General features: G+C 42.3%; 3 protein-coding genes across 3 annotated transcripts in view; all 3 read left to right on the plus strand.

The window, feature by feature from the left end:
* Positions 1 to 872: 872 nt before the first annotated feature.
* Positions 873 to 3,027, plus strand: LOC120958709 (caspase-8). Its single transcript, XM_040381686.2, has 3 exons — positions 873 to 968; positions 1,028 to 2,331; positions 2,392 to 3,027. Exons 1-3 carry the CDS (start codon positions 912 to 914, stop codon positions 2,522 to 2,524), a joined length of 1,494 nt encoding a protein of 497 aa, XP_040237620.2. The 5' UTR covers positions 873 to 911; the 3' UTR covers positions 2,525 to 3,027.
* Positions 3,028 to 3,193: 166 nt separating this feature from the next.
* LOC120958420 (transmembrane protein 198) lies at positions 3,194 to 12,377 on the plus strand. Its single transcript, XM_049610415.1, has 7 exons — positions 3,194 to 6,114; positions 6,226 to 6,334; positions 7,791 to 7,904; positions 7,976 to 8,124; positions 8,211 to 8,375; positions 8,441 to 8,713; positions 9,604 to 12,377. Exons 1-7 carry the CDS (start codon positions 5,989 to 5,991, stop codon positions 9,775 to 9,777), a joined length of 1,110 nt encoding a protein of 369 aa, XP_049466372.1. The 5' UTR covers positions 3,194 to 5,988; the 3' UTR covers positions 9,778 to 12,377.
* A 2,225-nt stretch (positions 12,378 to 14,602) lies between these two features.
* Positions 14,603 to 16,132, plus strand: part of LOC120959031 (protein sine oculis) — a 29,452-nt gene continuing 27,922 nt past the window's right edge. Inside the window, exon 1 of the mRNA XM_040382152.2 lies at positions 14,603 to 15,675. Within this exon, the coding sequence (XP_040238086.2) occupies positions 15,352 to 15,675 (324 nt within the window). The 5' untranslated portion in view covers positions 14,603 to 15,351. The remainder of the gene's footprint in view (positions 15,676 to 16,132) is intronic.

Consider the following 16,132-nt stretch of genomic DNA (forward strand, 5'->3'; position numbering starts at 1 on the left):
TTATTAATTTTGTTCTTAGCGCAACTACTCTTTACAGAATAGTTCTGAGGAGCCCTATTTTTAAATGCGTCTAAAAATCCTGCTCCGAAAATAAACTGATCTGAAACTGAATCTGAACTACAGTGAGAAGCCATTTATCAGAAAACCTTTCACTCGGCTGCTTGTTTATCCGTGCTGTTGAGAAATGACAGTTCAATACAAAGATGACAATTTGTGTTGAGAAGGATATTTGAAAAAAAAAAGTTATCAGAACACATTGTCAAAAAACTCTAAAATTCAGGATAAATTTCAAACACTATCTTTGGAAAACATATAGATTACAGAAGCACAGGCAAAACATTTATCAATAATAACAATTTCACAAACTCCATCGTACCATCAACGCCATATAAGTTTAACAGATGTTTGATGGGTTCGCTACTTGCGATTGGCATGTGTAAACTTGTCTGCATAATCTTTGGCCCTGAAAAACTCCTAGCAAGAAGATGAGCTTTAAAAAACTCCGCAGTTCTGAAGAAAAAGTTTGTACCGTCAACTCTTATTTGTTAAGGCATTTCGATGTCATCAAGCCTAACGAATTTGCCGCCTGGGTACTTAAAAAAAATAACAAACATCAAGAAAATTTTCAATGCTTAATTATAGTCAAGCAAACAATGCAAAGCATTTTTCTGAACAGTAACTACAATTTTAGCAATCAGATAATAAAGATACTCTTAAAGTAGAATGCAGTTTAAAGGAAAGCTAAAATAATCATTAACTTTTCATTAATTTTCATATTTTTCTACAGCGAAAAATTGTTCACTTTCCCACCTGCATCCATAAATGTGTATACACCTTGAGGGTAAGAGGGATACACCTTGACATTTCAGCGGCTATAAAATGTAAACAAACAAAAAAATCCCTCACGAGAAATGCTTTCGCAGGAAGATGTTAATTTCATTGAAAATTCGCTTTCTTTTGAGGAAAAAGTGCGTAATTTACATCGTCTCGCTTGCAGATGTCTTTAATCCTTTCACACTCTTCGCAGGCGTCGGTGATATTTCTTCTCTACGGACAGCGAAACCCCCAATATGCGCTGCAAATTCTCACCGTCGCTGGACGTGCACCGGAAGGCGAGGAAACAAACTTCTTGGTCGATTGGATGAATCACGTGCCACAGGCGGAAAGTTGGGAGAACGAACTGCTAGAAGCGCTGACCATAATGGAGCAAAATCTGCTGCTGCTTCAAGCTGGGTTCGATGACGCTGAGCTTCGGGCCAAATATTTCCCACAAACGGCTGAGATTGCACTTCACGTGCATCCGATGCTGAAAGGGCTATATCACTTTTGTGAGCGTTTGAGCGATGAAAATGCGCAAAAATTGGTGATCCAGCTGAAGCAATCGACTACTTTTGCCCCACTGAGGCACGAATGTATGGAAATCATTCTACTGCAACTTCTCATCAACGGAAACATTGAGTTGGGGTTGAAACAGTCGGGTGTGGAGAGTAATGTTTTAATGCTTACGGCCGCATGCAAAGCGGCAGAGCTGTACGATGAAAGTGATTTCCTCAAGAGTATCGCATCCCATTATAATCGAAACGTATCGCAACCGAATCGCGAACAATCCGATGCAACTGCCAAACACATTCCAAAGGATGATGATTCGCCCAACACACATGCTCGTTCGAACATACCATTACCATCAGTGGTACAGCCAGCAACGTCATCGCTCGAATCGTACACGTTTGATCCTGCCCGCGCAGGCATCGTGCTGCTGATCAATCAGTTCACCTTCTATCGTGAAACCAACCCGGAGCTGGTCGAGCTGGTACCCTCACGACCGCTGAAAGACCGCAAAGGTACGGAGGTAGACAAGAGCGCGCTGGAGCGGCTTTTTACCGACTTTGGGTACGATGTGCTGGTGGAAGAAAACATTACCCACCATCAGATACTGCAGGCGGTGCAGCATGCAGTTCAGCGCACCCAACCGGTACACTGTTCGCTGGTTGTGTGTCTGCTTTCCCACGGCCAGGAGGGCAAAGTGTTCGGCGCGAACAGCATTCCGGTGGAGGTGCGCGCGATCCAGCAGCTCATGGCTAGCGAACGGCTCACCGGCAAACCGAAGCTGCTGATCGTGCAGGCCTGCCAAGGGGCGGACCTACAGTCGGCTGTACCGGTACCGATCTACGAGCACGACGGGCTGGAAGGGTCGGAAAAGACGGCATCGGTGTTTATGGATTTTCTCGTCGCCTGGTCGACGGTGCCCGGCTTCGCCTCGATACGGCACATCGAGAAGGGGTCCTGGTTTATACAGGAATTGTGCGCTAAGTTGCGTCAACTGTACAGAAGGTAACAAACGCTAGCTTTAGGTATGGCAGAATGTATTCTAAATCGATGCTATAATTACAGCGAACATATTATGGACATACTGACAGCTGTGATAAACGATGTCGCAAGCAAGCGGGGCTACGGTAACGAATGTATGGTACCAATCGTACAGAGCACGCTGAGCAAAAAGCTTTACTTTCACCGTCTGGAGTGAGTCTTACGGTTTAATATGGGGATTGGACACGACCAGGTGTTGTAATGTTCCTAAAAGACAGGACTGTGGTTCAGTTCCCAAACAGAGCGGCTGCCCGTAGCCGAGGACTGACAATTCGTTTACGTGGTACCTTAATGACCGCGTTGAAATAGCTGAAAAATGTCCTTCAAGCTAAAAGCACAGTTTTATCATTCCTTTTTTGAAAATGAAATCTTTTATTGTTGTAATTTTAGAATAATATTGATGAGAGATGAACGGTCAGGCCGTATTTGATACTAGTACATTGATAGTGATACAATATTTTCTGCAAAATACGCCTCACACATACAAATGTGATTAAACTATACAATATGCAGATTAGAAATCACATATTAGGTAGCTAAAATAAAACCTCACAGGAATATGATTCAATTTTTTAATAATGGTGTATGCGAGTAGTTTATGAGAAAATGGTCCACTTGATAGAAAATGGAATAAAATCCCAAAACAAGTATAAGAATGTTTTTTCAGCTTTTTTATTGATTGTTCTTTTGTCTTGTCTGCTTCTATTTTTTTGAATAATTATAACCTTAATAATGTTATTTATTTGAAAATGTTTTTAATGTTGTAATTTACTTGTTATCTTATATCATTTTATCGTTTTAACTAACAAATTCCTTCTTGTTTTTTGATTTTGTACGGACCAGTTCATTTGACCCGGTTTCAGGGCTACTCAAAATTCGTGCAGATATAATAACTCCAGAGGACAGGAAAAGATTTTTTTAAATGAATTCCTAGTAACCAATACAATCATAGGGAATACATCAAAATAAACAGAAGCTGAATCAATACTGGAAGTGAATATAAGTTTGTGATCCATATTGGCCTCAGAAATCCTGAACTTATACAGTTTCTGCTGAACTCACACCGATACTGTAGCAGACCTTGAATCCATACCGATCGAGGCACTGATACTAAACCCATAACGGCTCTGAAACTGATACTAAATTCCAATCAGTCCTGGAACAGACCCTAAATCTATACTGATCGAGGAACTGGTACTAGCCTCCTACCGGCCCTAGAACTGGTTCCCGAACCATACTTGTCTTGAACTAATTCTGAACCTGGATATCGATTCTAGAATAGATCCCAAATCCATACTGGTCCTGGAACTGATCCTGAACCTAAACCGGTCCTGGAACTGGTTCTCAAATCTTATCGATCCTATAACTGATCATAAACGCTACGCTGGTCATGGAAAAGATAGAAAATTGAAATTAACCCATACCGGTTGTGGAACTTATGCTGAGCCCCTTGACACCCCTGAAACTGATCTCGAACCCAAATCGTTTTTGAAACTGATCTCAAGTCCATTTAGGTCATGATGTCTTGTTATTCTAGTGCAAAAACTGTACCTGTATTTGAATTAGACATAGAACGGATCGCAAACCTGTCCCGGTTCAGGAACTATATTTGTCGAAGAACAATTCCCTGACAAAAACTTCTTGATACATTAGACATTCAGCGCATAAGTAAAGCCTGATCCATACAGCCAGGAAGTAAAAAGGCCGAATTTAAGGCCGAAATATCCTACTAGTTCTCTGTCTCCGGATTTCAACGTCCTTGATTTTATCGTTTGTCGAGATATGAAAAACCAATCATATTTGTTTTAAACAAAACAATAAACTCAGGATTCAACAAAAGTCTAAAAAAGATCATTTTTATACCGTCCAACGGATTTTTGTAACGGTCATCTCACATTTCTTCCTGAAACCATGCGCCCCCATCGAAATCGACGTACGTAGCAAGGACGATGTGTCGATGAAACCCGCCACCAGCCAACTAATCGACCAACAAACCAGGACAACTCGCTCGCTGTGGGTGTGTGTCTGTGACTATGTGTGTGTGTGTGGAGAAGGCTCGTCAGACGAAAACGCGACGGGTTCGTTGACAGTGCGTCCGTCGTCCATAAATTCCCCACCCATATTGCCAACTCAGCCTGGGCGATACCGTCACCACACCACCCAGAGTTCGTAGTAAAAATGGGTCCGCACCCGCCAGTAGCGCAGTAGTGCAGAAGCTTCCAGCAAAACCGCTCCGTTCCTTATATCCCGTGACCCCGTGCAAATTGTGAATTGTGATGCAAAGGTGGACAGTGGCAAAGGATGCATCCGAGCAGAGCGTATGAAGCACACAGGCTCGGGGACAGGTTACAGTCGACGAAGCACAATCGCTGTGTGGGGATTGCATTTTCTAGTGCAATCGGGTGCTAGTGTTAACCGTGAGTTCGTCCTTGTCCTGTTCAATGGTGTTCGTTCGTTTTGTGCTTCCAAAATCATTACTTAGACCCAGCCGTAGCGCGTGATCCGTCCCAGGTGCAGGCGGGAGTAGCATGAAGTGGAAGGTGGGGCAGGCTCAAAAGAAATGCAAACTCTCCCCCCATTAAAACCCACTCCAAGTAACGTAGTAACCCGTGCAAAATCTAGCAAAGTTCAGGCGTATCCCGCCCACGTGTGTTAGGAAGAACCATCTCCCTCGCAACACGCATATCGTGGAAAAGTAGGGAAAATTCCCTTAAATTTGCGTGATTGCGTGGTGTCATTGGAAAATACGCTGCAGTATCCTTTTCCTCCCGTCCCCTTGTGTGCGTGCGTGCGTGTGTGTGTTTGTGCAAAGCAGCGAGTCGCGACAGTCACTTGACGTTTGCGACACCCAAAGTGGGGCAGCAGAATCGATCAACCACGGTGGGATACACCTTTTGTTGATCGATTTTTTTCGACGACGGCGAGCTGTCAGGATATTCGACGACGCGTGTGGAAACACCCAAAACACAAACACACGTTGACGACAGGCGAGGTTTGAAGGGGACAGCGAGAAAGAAGGAAAAAAAACGCGCGCCGAAAAGAGTGACGGGGCACACAGCACGACGCTCCCGTCAAAATAAACATTAGCTCTGTGTGTCGCGCGCGCGGGTCGAAAGTACTCCTTCAGGCTGTGCTGTGTTTCCATTTTAAGCGTGGGAAATAAATGTGTGTGTGTGCGTTATGTACGTCATTTGGTAGGCGAGTTTGCTTGTGAAGTAACGTAAATTGAGAAAGAAATTAAAACAAACTCACCCAACAATTGTGCTTCCCTATTCCTCTGTGTGTGCGTGTGTCCCCCCTCTCATGGTGCAGGTTTATTGACAACTCGACAAAGAAGCATCTTCTCCATGGCATCCTTTGTTTGGACATGTGCGTCCGTTCGTCGTATGCGTGTGCGCCCCATTAGTGCTGCATAATGGGAAGCTGCAGTGTGCATCCAAAGCAGACGAATTAAAGAGCCCTCTTCCTGCCGCAGTAGACAGTATGACACGGTAGAAGCAACACAAACCGAGTGAAGTGCAAACAGTAGGTATAGCGGGTAGCGTTCTTCCACGCACAGGCGTCACGAGGGATCTGTGCAAAGGCAACTACTAGGCCAACAGCGCAACAAGGCCAGCAAAGATGCATTACCGTCACGAGGATGTTGTGCTGGAGCAGCACGCGAGAAGCGAGAACCACTCGCTCGGCGGTGTTGCCGCCTCCGACGCCAAGTACGAACAGTCCATCGTGTGGCCGTTTCTTATTCAGGCAAGTGTGGTTTGTTTTTGCACTGCTTTGGCAGCATTGTGTCCTAGTAGTGCATTATTTTAAGCCAATTCTGTTTTTCCTTGCATAAACCACTCCAACACAAACACACAGAATGCGATGGAAAATCCGCTCTGCACCACGACCACCTCCACCACGTCGACCGTTTCCGTGCTGCTGTGGACGACGATTGCAGTGTTCGGGATTGTTTACACCCTGCTCGGTAAGGATATGCAGCGAGCGTATGTCGTCTTCCCACTTGACCTCGATTTCGTTTTTTTTTGTTTTTTTTTTTTTTGTACGCTGTTTTTGTGTGCTGCTGGGCTGTGTGATTTTCCCGCCCGCAAGCGTTTATCATCCGGACTGTGGGGATGTGACACGGTGTGTTGTTCCACATTTTACGAGCGTCCTTGAGAGAAGGTTGAAGCAGTAGTGACGTTTGCGTGTTATTAGCCCCCAGGTGACTGCTTCGCCGTTTCAAAGCGTTTTGCAAATGCCTGCTTGTGCTGAACGAAACGAAGTGCACGATAAGGATTATGAGAGGCCGCTTACAGGGTTTGTTAGCAAGGGTGGAAAATACTTTTCGATTCCTTTTTGTGACTTTATCCAACTTTGACATTATTATTAGCTTGGGATCAACCCCTGGAAGCAGGACAATCCTGGGAATCTAATTACTGTCTGGAAACTGCTAGATTCATTGGCTTTCTTGACCTTCTCTTCCGGGAAGTAAATTTACACAGTTTTCCAAGCCAGTTTCTAATATGAACGGCATTGTGCAACAATCGCTCTTGTTGGATAAATCCAACAAGAATTGTCAAGGAGCATGTCCAAAAAGGGTGCCTTAGAGCCAAATTCCTATCATCTGAAGTTCACTTCCCGTAAGAAAGAGTCAAGGAATTCTCTCACAACCATGAGATCCCCTCAAAAACCCTGTAAATATTTCCCTTTAGGACAGGCTCATATGGAATCTAATAGGAATTTTCAATATGGATAACTCAAAATCCGAAATTTGAAAATTAGGCTTTTTTAAAGAACTCGAATGACCCAGTTCGTTCATCTACAAGAACTGTACGAGAACAGCATCCTTCTTTCTATATATTCATTCTTTTCATTGAGTCGAATCAGACTAGAAGAGAGGCTTTAGTGAATTGTATCTTGAATTTACTATTTAAAGATGTATACAGTGACAAAACAGTGAAATACATAAATCCTTTTATTACTTAAATTCCTATTGATCCACTCTTTTGAAATTCATCTCACTTACTCACTGGACAATCTTGTGATTCACTCGTTTGAAATTCAATCTGTCCGTAGAAAGAATCTCAAAGATTATTGATTCTGACTCTTGAAGAGGAACTACGAGTATTAAAAAAAATAAATAAAATTAGACTCCTTTGGCCTTAGTTCAACAATTGCAAGTTTGCAACCACTCATCCAATCGTTTACTAGTTCGTCCAATCGACGGAAAGTTTGCCAAAAACTTGCTTGTGGCAGTTAAGCGATTTTTACTGCTTACAGCTAACGAAGTTCGTTCCGCACCTTGAATTGAACTAAAAAGAACTGAACTAATCGACCAGTTCTTGTTCATTCTAACAGTCATAGCTGGGGATTCAACCTTGCACCCTTCAACCTTAAATTCAATTTGATGTGGTACTAATATTGTAACTCTCTTCCTATAGGATATCGATGTCTCCGGGCGATAGGATTCCTCACCGGGTTGGCAGCCGGTGCCGGATGTATTGTGCTGTTGCAGAATAAGAACATCACCGGGTTTGGAAACCTGGCTGCCCCAGGTTAGCTTATAGAACTTGTAACTGTAACAGTCCACGCGGGATGCTAACATTGTTTCTTCTCTCTTCATTAGCACTGGCGGTAGTGGCCGGACTGTTCGGTGCAGTGCTCGGCTCGACCCATCCCATCTCATCCACCCTGATAGGAGCCTCCGCCGGTGCACTAGTGGCCGGCGCAACGATTGCCGCCTGCATAGCCACGTTACCTCATTACATATTTGGTGTAAGTATTTGGAGGCGCGCTTTACACACACTCTCTCGCTCTCCCCGTAGTCCTATCGATGCTTACCACTGATCACTCACTTGCAGGAGAACGAACTGTTCGTATCGGTCGTTGGTGGAGCTATCATTTGTGCGATCTGCGCACTGTTCTGCCCGAAGTTTACGTCCATCATCGCTTCCAGCATTATCGGATCGGCCATGATACTGTGCTCGATCGATTTCTTCATGCACGGACTGAACACACTGGACTGGGTAAAGGCCAACTTCCCCTAAGGTCTCAGAGGTTTCCGCGTCTAAAATGCCTTTTCCGCTTCTAGATCTTCAACATGAAGCCGGACCCAACGCCACCGCCGTGCTGGGGCGGCGTGATCCTCTGCTGCTGGCCCATCTCGTCCGTGCTCGGCGTGCTGGTGCAGTGCTTCGTGACCGCCTGGAAGATCGACCACCGGCGCCAGCTGCACCATCGCCGAAGGCGACACTACAAGGGCCGATCGGGGTCACGATCGCGCGAAACGCGGGAGGAGGCCCGCCAGCGCAAGTATCGCTATCTGTATCAGGTTCGCACCGCCCGGGGCGATATTATTTCGCAGGTGAGTGGGGAGGGGGGCCGGAAAACAAACCAACCCGCGTACGGTTCAGGTTTATTTATGTGCAAAAGTTTCCGTTTTCCTTAGATTCTTAGATAAGCCGGTTTCTAAAAAGCACATTGAGAGGGTGGAGTGGTAGCATTGAAAGCCAGAAAAAAGCATTAAAAAACCCCGACCATCTAGTGCTGCTGCAGGTAATGGTGGTGGTTTGTGTGCATGCTTTTACTGCTTTGCCCCACAACACTGCGTAACACGCTGCTCGTCCTTATGCTTTTATGAACCAGGGAACCAGCACATGTAGTAGGTTAGCCGGCATACAGTGATGGATATGAAATGCGTGCGGAAAATGGGTTATAAAATTAAGTGGAAAATTGAATACATTTAACTATTTTTGGCATTTTTAGGTGAAAAGTTTTCAAACATGGAAATATTGTCTTACAGGGTTTTCCAGGGGTTCTCATAGTTGTCGGACACATTCTAGACTCTTTCCTATTAGAAGTGAACTTTAAAGGTTGGAGAGGCCCCTTGGAAATTCCTATTGGATTTGTCCAACAAGGGTGCTATAGAGTATAATTCCCATTACATTTAGTTCATTTCACGTATGAAAGAGTCAAAAAAGTGCCCCACAGCTATGAGAACTCCTGGAAAACCCTATAAATCATCATTTCACCCATTACGCATTTTGAACCACTCTTCACACACATACTCCCACATATACACACAATCCAGTGCCTGACGCAGTGTCTGTAAATGGTTAGGCATGTGTACGTTTCTGCCTCGTCGTTTTTTTTTGTTAATTTTTGCTTTACTTCAACTTTCTGACCACATCAACCGCTAACAAACATTAACATACGACGCTTTTACGCATTTTTTTGCCGGTTTTTGCTTTGCAGAACTTTGTGTCCGCCCTGCAGAAGCACGTCACCACCGACTCGGGCCCACCGTCGGAGGTGTCGACGAAGCTCGGCTCGAACGATCGCAACACGGCCCGCAGCGACCGCACCCATCTGACCAACCTGCCCGACTCCGACTTCGACAAGATGGACTCGAGCTGCGAGAAGCGTTGACAGAAGCTGTCGTCCGCCACGGGCAAGTAGTACCGGGGCCGGTCGGGCGGCGTCGGCCACCGGCGCAGCGAGCGCCTGTCCCGCCAGTACTCGAGCCGCAGCATTGCCCAGGAGATCGATCGCGAAATGGCACTCGCCATCGGACCGGACGGCCACCACGAGCCGCGCTGAATTTCAATCATCTGTTTGCGTTAAATGAAAGGAAGGGGTCTTTTTGTGTGTGTGTATGGAAATTATAGGTTTAATATATACATATAGGTGTTTTGCTTTTGCATTTACCAATCGGGTCGGGCCCGCGTGAGGTGGGGGAGTTAGTTTTTTTTTTACAATCGTGACAAAAAAGCAAACAAACAAACTTTAATGGTGTTCCATTTAGCATTTAGGTGTTTCGTGCCAGGGATCAGGGGGTCGTACCGGGACCGGGAAGAAGCGATTTAAGGTTGTTTGCTGTGAGTGTTTGCAAAACGAAGGACGAACGAATGCACAATTAAACCAAACGAAAAGAAAAAAACAGTGATGAACAGTGGTTACCGGAAAATGGGGCAGAAAGTAGTAGCAAGAATGTATGGAATATAAGTGAAACACTTTATCGTTTAAGGATGAAACGGGAAGGAGCATAAATGCAAGAAAAATGAGACAAATGTGCAGATAATGAAGCGGGAACAATGCGTAACTAAGTGGAGAAATAGTGGGACAGGTGCTCGAAGAGTGCTACGGCAAGGTAAAACCAGCGAACGAGAGGGAGGGCAAACGGAGAGGATGCGCAATAGAATCCAAAGAGGCAAAAGACAGGGACACACACAGCTACACGAAACGTTATGCGAGAATATATATATATATATAAATCTATAGTGAATAATAATAATTTTACAACAAAACAAATAAACAAACTCATACACCTTACTCTTACATTTATACCAGCTGGTGGTGGTGGTGATGGACGTTTGTCAGTGATTATCTTCCGCATGATCTGAATCTAATTCATGATTTTGAACGTAGTGTACTAAATGATTAAAAAAGAAGCAAAGATACAGAACTTAAAACGTAAAACCAAAGCAACATGCATGGAAGGGAGGGAGCGCGAAAAGGGTTAGCATATAAATGTAAGCTTACGAAAGGTTATCTAACATATAAAAAAACATCACAAACAAGCAGGAGTAAAAATATTGGCAAGAAAAACAAACTTAAAAGCTCTTAATCTTAAAGAAAGGATGCGAAAAAACGAGCGTGTGTATGTGTGAATGGCATGCATTTAAAACAGAACTAACTTAATCGTTTAATAAGCCACAGAGTTAAAACAGGATAAAGCTGGAAAAAATATTGAAACATTCTAACGAAAGTAACGGCGAGGCAAAGAAATAAGCAATGGCACAACAGGCAAGATGGGAGTAAAAAAGAAATGATTAAAAAACACACACAAAAAATAAGGAAACGGAACCGTCTAATGGTTCTACCCTCCCGAAAGAAGCGAAGAAGCTAGTGAAATGTATTTTTTGTTTCATTTAAAACTTTACGCAAACACACATAGGCTAGGTAAACTAAAGCGAGTGAAGCAGCAAAGGGGCACATAAGGCAAATGTGAAAGATATGCAAAGCAGATAACACAAATGACAAGTAAACGATACGAGCGCAAACGATAAATCAAATAAAAGCCATAGTTGTAAAACGGTAAAGTGAATAAACAGAATGTACTAAAAGCACATGCTAGGCAGAGAAAGGCAAGATAAAAACATACCCAAAACGTGTACAGAGGTGTATGTAACAGGGCTATTCGTTCAGTGTAACTACATTTATATCGTTCCAGAACTAGTGTGACTTACTGTTGTTCCTTTTCGGTTTCCGTGGTCTTTATTTATTAAATAGTTTTTTGCGTCATTTTACCACCGCAAATCGGAGTTTTCGTACGCGTTATTACAAAAAAAAAAAGAAGTATCGAATGCATTCAAGTAAAAAAAGAAAAAGAAAAAGAAAGAAAGAAAACCAGGCAATGTTGTTCGTTTGTAAGGGGAGCAAAAACAATCGATGTTAAAGAAGAAAAGAAACTGTGCAAATTCAACTAAATCGAAACACGCAAACAATTTGAATCGAAAAGAGTAGCAAATACTTGTAGCAAGTGAACGAAAGGTGGAAGAATCGTCGTGCTGGTAAGGGTGGTACAGAGTGTGGATACATGAAACTGTAAAACAATAATGAGAACTGTGAAGCGAGGGAGAAAAAAAAACAAGTGGAAAATGGAATTATGAAACTGGAAGTAAAGCGTGGATGGGGAAATGAAGGGATTTTATCGAAATATCATTGCACACACACACACACACACACACACACGCAGTTGCAAAGTGTGTGTGTAGCGATTGTGCAATGAAAATTGGTGCTGTTTGGAAGGAATAAACGTTCCGCTGAATGTGGAGAGAGGTTGTGCTTTGAAAAGTAGAAATGAGTAAAAACGGGAAATTTGCTAGAGTAGATGGTGGTCAGGGAAGGAGGAAGGTTAGCCATGCGCAATACGAAGGGCAAAAGAAAGAAAGCTAGCTACTTAATGGATGTGTATAGGTTTATAAACACGGAAGCTCAAATATATAAACAACATATTTTGGAATTAAGCAAGGTGTGTTTTGATGTTTTTTTTTTAATTTATTTTAAAAATGGGTTGGTCGTAGTTATTCCTCATGTTTCCTTTTCTTTTTTGCTATATTGTTTCATAAACTGTATAATAACCTTAAATTTATTTTTTCGATGTTAGTTTTACAAACGTACGAACATTAAAGTTAAAGCACAGTTTGGTTGAAAATTAAACGCTTAACCTTTAACTTTAAGTTTCACGTTCTGATCATGTAGCAGTAAAAAAATGATCCTCCATGATGAATACAAATGAATTTCCCTACTGTTCGTTTGACTGAACATCCTTTTATCAGGAATTTAAGGAATAAACAGGCTCCGCCCACTTTTTTGCACGTTCGCACGAACGCACTAAGCGTAAATGAATGGACAAAACAGGAACTAATTCTTCAAAATTAGGATAAAAATTAGTTATTTTACTAATTTTAATTTTAATTTTTATTTTTAGTTATTAGGTGTGATTTTGATTGATAAAGTATCCAATCAGTAGATAGAATGATGTATTCTTATTACAGTCGTTGTCGCTAAATTTTGACTCTAACTCACTTATGTTTGTCTCGAAGGCACCAATTTTTGACAGCGTTTCACGATTTTTGCCTCGAAGGCATCAATTTTTGACAGAGCGCATCAATTTTTGCCTGGAAGGCATCAATTTTTGACTGTGAGTCAATCGCTTTATTTACAAAATTTTATGTAATTTCTGAAACTGTGTGTTCTGAAATGATTGAAATTAAGTTAAATAGTGAATAATTTTATTGATAGAATTTAAAATCAAACAATTGTTTTGCCAATTTTGGCAGTTTCAATGGAGTGAAAAAAATTGGCACGTATTTTCAGCTGTAAACAAAAGCTTTAGAAATTCTAAAATTTCATCATTTTTTCTCAAGAAACAATCAATTTACACAGTTTTTGTATTTTTTATGAGTTGTGGAGTAACAATTGTTAAAAATCTGCTTAAATACCTTGTAAAATTGTCATGATTCCTACAAGAGTCAAAAATTGATGACTTACAGACAAAAATAGGTGCGTTAGAGTCAAAAATTGATGCGCACTGTCAAAAATTGATGCCTTAGAGGCAAAAATTCATGCGCACTGTCAAAAATTGATGCCTTAGAGCAAGGTGTTATAAATGACAAGGTGAAGTTGTTCAGAGCAAGATGACATTTCTCGACTTGACATATCTCTTCCGGGGGCTCCGGTATAAAAATCGGGGAGAGCTGGTGCTGGGTAATGAAATCTGTATGCAGAGAGTGACAGATGTCCCCCACAATGTCGCCCAGCAAAAGCGATAAAAATCAACCGTCTAAATACATTATCCTTGCCTTAGAGCCAAAATTTGGTGGCAACGACTGTAATAGCAATCTTGTGTCAAGAACACAAGACTGATATGGTTTAACATTGGATAGATTAAATCAGAAAATCATACATCATTACGGATTAACTTGCTAGAATCTGAAAGATCACTCAAACACTGTGAATAGGGGTGTCAAACTCAAATTCCAGTTAAGTTCCTAATGTTGCTTTACTAACCCAAACGCAAGCTTTAGTATAAACAGTAATTAATGAGACATCGGAGAAGCCAGTCTATAGTTAAACTACGTACATTAAATGCCTAATTAAAGGTTATTGTTGATTATTGTTCTGCTAAATAAGTCCTTTTTCAATGTGTAACACGTATGGCTGTGTTGAGAAAGATTATGGTTGGCCTTTGCAATTATGGTTTATTCTACAACCGCAACAAGGCTGCTACAACATTAGTCCATGTCTCAGATAGAGAAAGCAAGAAAGATATAGAGAGAAAGAAAGAAAGAGAGATAGAGCTTTAAGAATGTGCACGCTTTTATCAACTGCACATGTTTTGTTGATGATTTTTGTGTTGCTCTTTCATTGCTCTCAATGTGAAAAAATGGGCGTGGCTTGAAGCGTTACTTTTGCGCTGGCGCTGAAGGTGAGTGTAAACGAGAAACAAAATGTGTGTAATTTAAAATTATGAAAATATAAGTTGGTAGCATAAAAATAAATCTTATTTTATATATTTATTTGAACCATTCAATCATTATTTTAGCAAACTAATTTAGATCATGTTGGATGGATATAATTTACATTTACAATTTTAAATCTTTTTAATGTTTATGGTTGTGAATAATAATCCATCGTACAAAAGAAATTTTCACGTTAATAATTTTTAAAGCCATTCGCAAACATCGCACGAAGGAGTAAGTAACCCTCACACCGCAGATTGCAACAGTCCTGCCACTCGAAACACGACACACTCGTGTACACTCCACTGCATCGGTCCGCTCCTGCGCTCATCGACTGCGCTGCGGTGTGCGTTCGGTGCATTAAATAAATTTGAATCGTCAAGCGGCGAGCACACATCGTTTCTCGCGCGTGTTCTCCGCAGCCGCGACCGACCGATCGATACGTGTTTATAGTACGCCGTCACGCCGAGCGCACCGCGATCGTCAGTGAGCAGTGTATGCGAGCGTCTATTTGATCGGAGCATCGCATTGCATCGTGAATAATAATAAAAAAATAAGCGTGTGAAAATTTATTTACAAGAAAAATAATCAAAACAAAGCAGAGTGAAAATGCAGAACAAGCTAGAATAGCATTGGTGCCACAAGTGTGTTTCCCCTATGAAGAACCAACGGTGAAGCGTGCAAGCGATTGATACAAGTGCAATCTTTGAAGTGCAGTTTTGAGCAGTTTTGTTTAATTTGTGATAATTTGAGAAAAGTGGAAAAAGGGGGAGAAAAAGTGTTTGATTAGTTTTTGGCAAATGATGTCAGAGTAAGAGTGATAAGAGCATGAAAATGTGCATCGTTTGAGCGATACCAACCACAGTGCAGTGAATTTAAAAAAGTGTCTCTGTGAAAGTGTTTGTGTTAGAAAAGATTAAAACAACAAAAAAAAGTTCACAAGTCAACTCGGGTGACGTGCAAAGAGAAAGAAAACATGTTGCAGCATCCGTCGACCGATTACTACGAGCTATCGTCGGTGGCCATCAAACAGACGCCCCCAACGTTTAGTCCGCAAAGTGGTGGTGGTGGTGGCGGAGTGGGTGACGGAGGTACTGGGGGTGGCGGTGGAGCACTCGGTATCAACAGCAATAACAACAACAACAACAACAGCAATAGTGTGAATAATAATAACAACAACACAGGCAGCGTGCCGAGCGACGTTGATCTGGAGCTGATTGCGCAGAATGGGTCGGCCGCCGATCGCGAGTCGCTGCCCAGCTTCGGCTTCACCCAGGAGCAGGTGGCATGCGTTTGTGAGGTAAGAAAGCAACAGCAACAACAACAACGACAAAAATATGCTTCACATGGCTAAATATCCCAAAAGCAGCAGCCAAAGCATCAACAAAGTGCGAAATGTCCGGAAATGGGCCGAAAGGGCGACCTTCAAATGAAAAGAAACTGTGTCTTTTGTGATGTGATTGTGTTTTGATGAAGGTGTCAAACGGATTAGAAGGAACGGGGGAAGCCTTTGCCACTGCTGTCTGCAGTTTCTTGAAGTGAAAAGGCACACACACACATGTCGATAGAAATGTAACGTAGGTTAAGTGTAGGCTGAGTTTGTGGAGTAGCATTTTGAAAAGGAAACAAATGTTGAGCCATTGAATGGATGTTTTTCGAGAATTCTATGAAGAAATTGATTGACTACCATGTTAAATTATGTTCATCATAACAATGATTGTTCCTCTGAATGAACGATCGAGATCGAGAACGTTTGA

Source organism: Anopheles coluzzii, chromosome 3, assembly GCF_943734685.1.
Source record: "Anopheles coluzzii chromosome 3, AcolN3, whole genome shotgun sequence".
Classification (NCBI taxonomy): Eukaryota; Metazoa; Arthropoda; class Insecta; order Diptera; family Culicidae; genus Anopheles; species Anopheles coluzzii.

Coding starts and splice junctions, on each gene's coding strand:
- LOC120958709 (XM_040381686.2), top strand. CDS start 912: ATGCTTTCGCAGGAAGATGTTAATTTCATTGAAAATTCGCTTTCTTTT. Junction 969..1,027: donor CGCTTTCTTTTGAGGAAAAA/GTGCGTAATTTA, acceptor CACTCTTCGCAG/GCGTCGGTGATATTTCTTCT. Junction 2,332..2,391: donor TTGCGTCAACTGTACAGAAG/GTAACAAACGCT, acceptor CTATAATTACAG/CGAACATATTATGGACATAC.
- LOC120958420 (XM_049610415.1), top strand. CDS start 5,989: ATGCATTACCGTCACGAGGATGTTGTGCTGGAGCAGCACGCGAGAAGC. Junction 8,125..8,210: donor TACCTCATTACATATTTGGT/GTAAGTATTTGG, acceptor ACTCACTTGCAG/GAGAACGAACTGTTCGTATC. Junction 8,376..8,440: donor GACTGAACACACTGGACTGG/GTAAAGGCCAAC, acceptor TTCCGCTTCTAG/ATCTTCAACATGAAGCCGGA.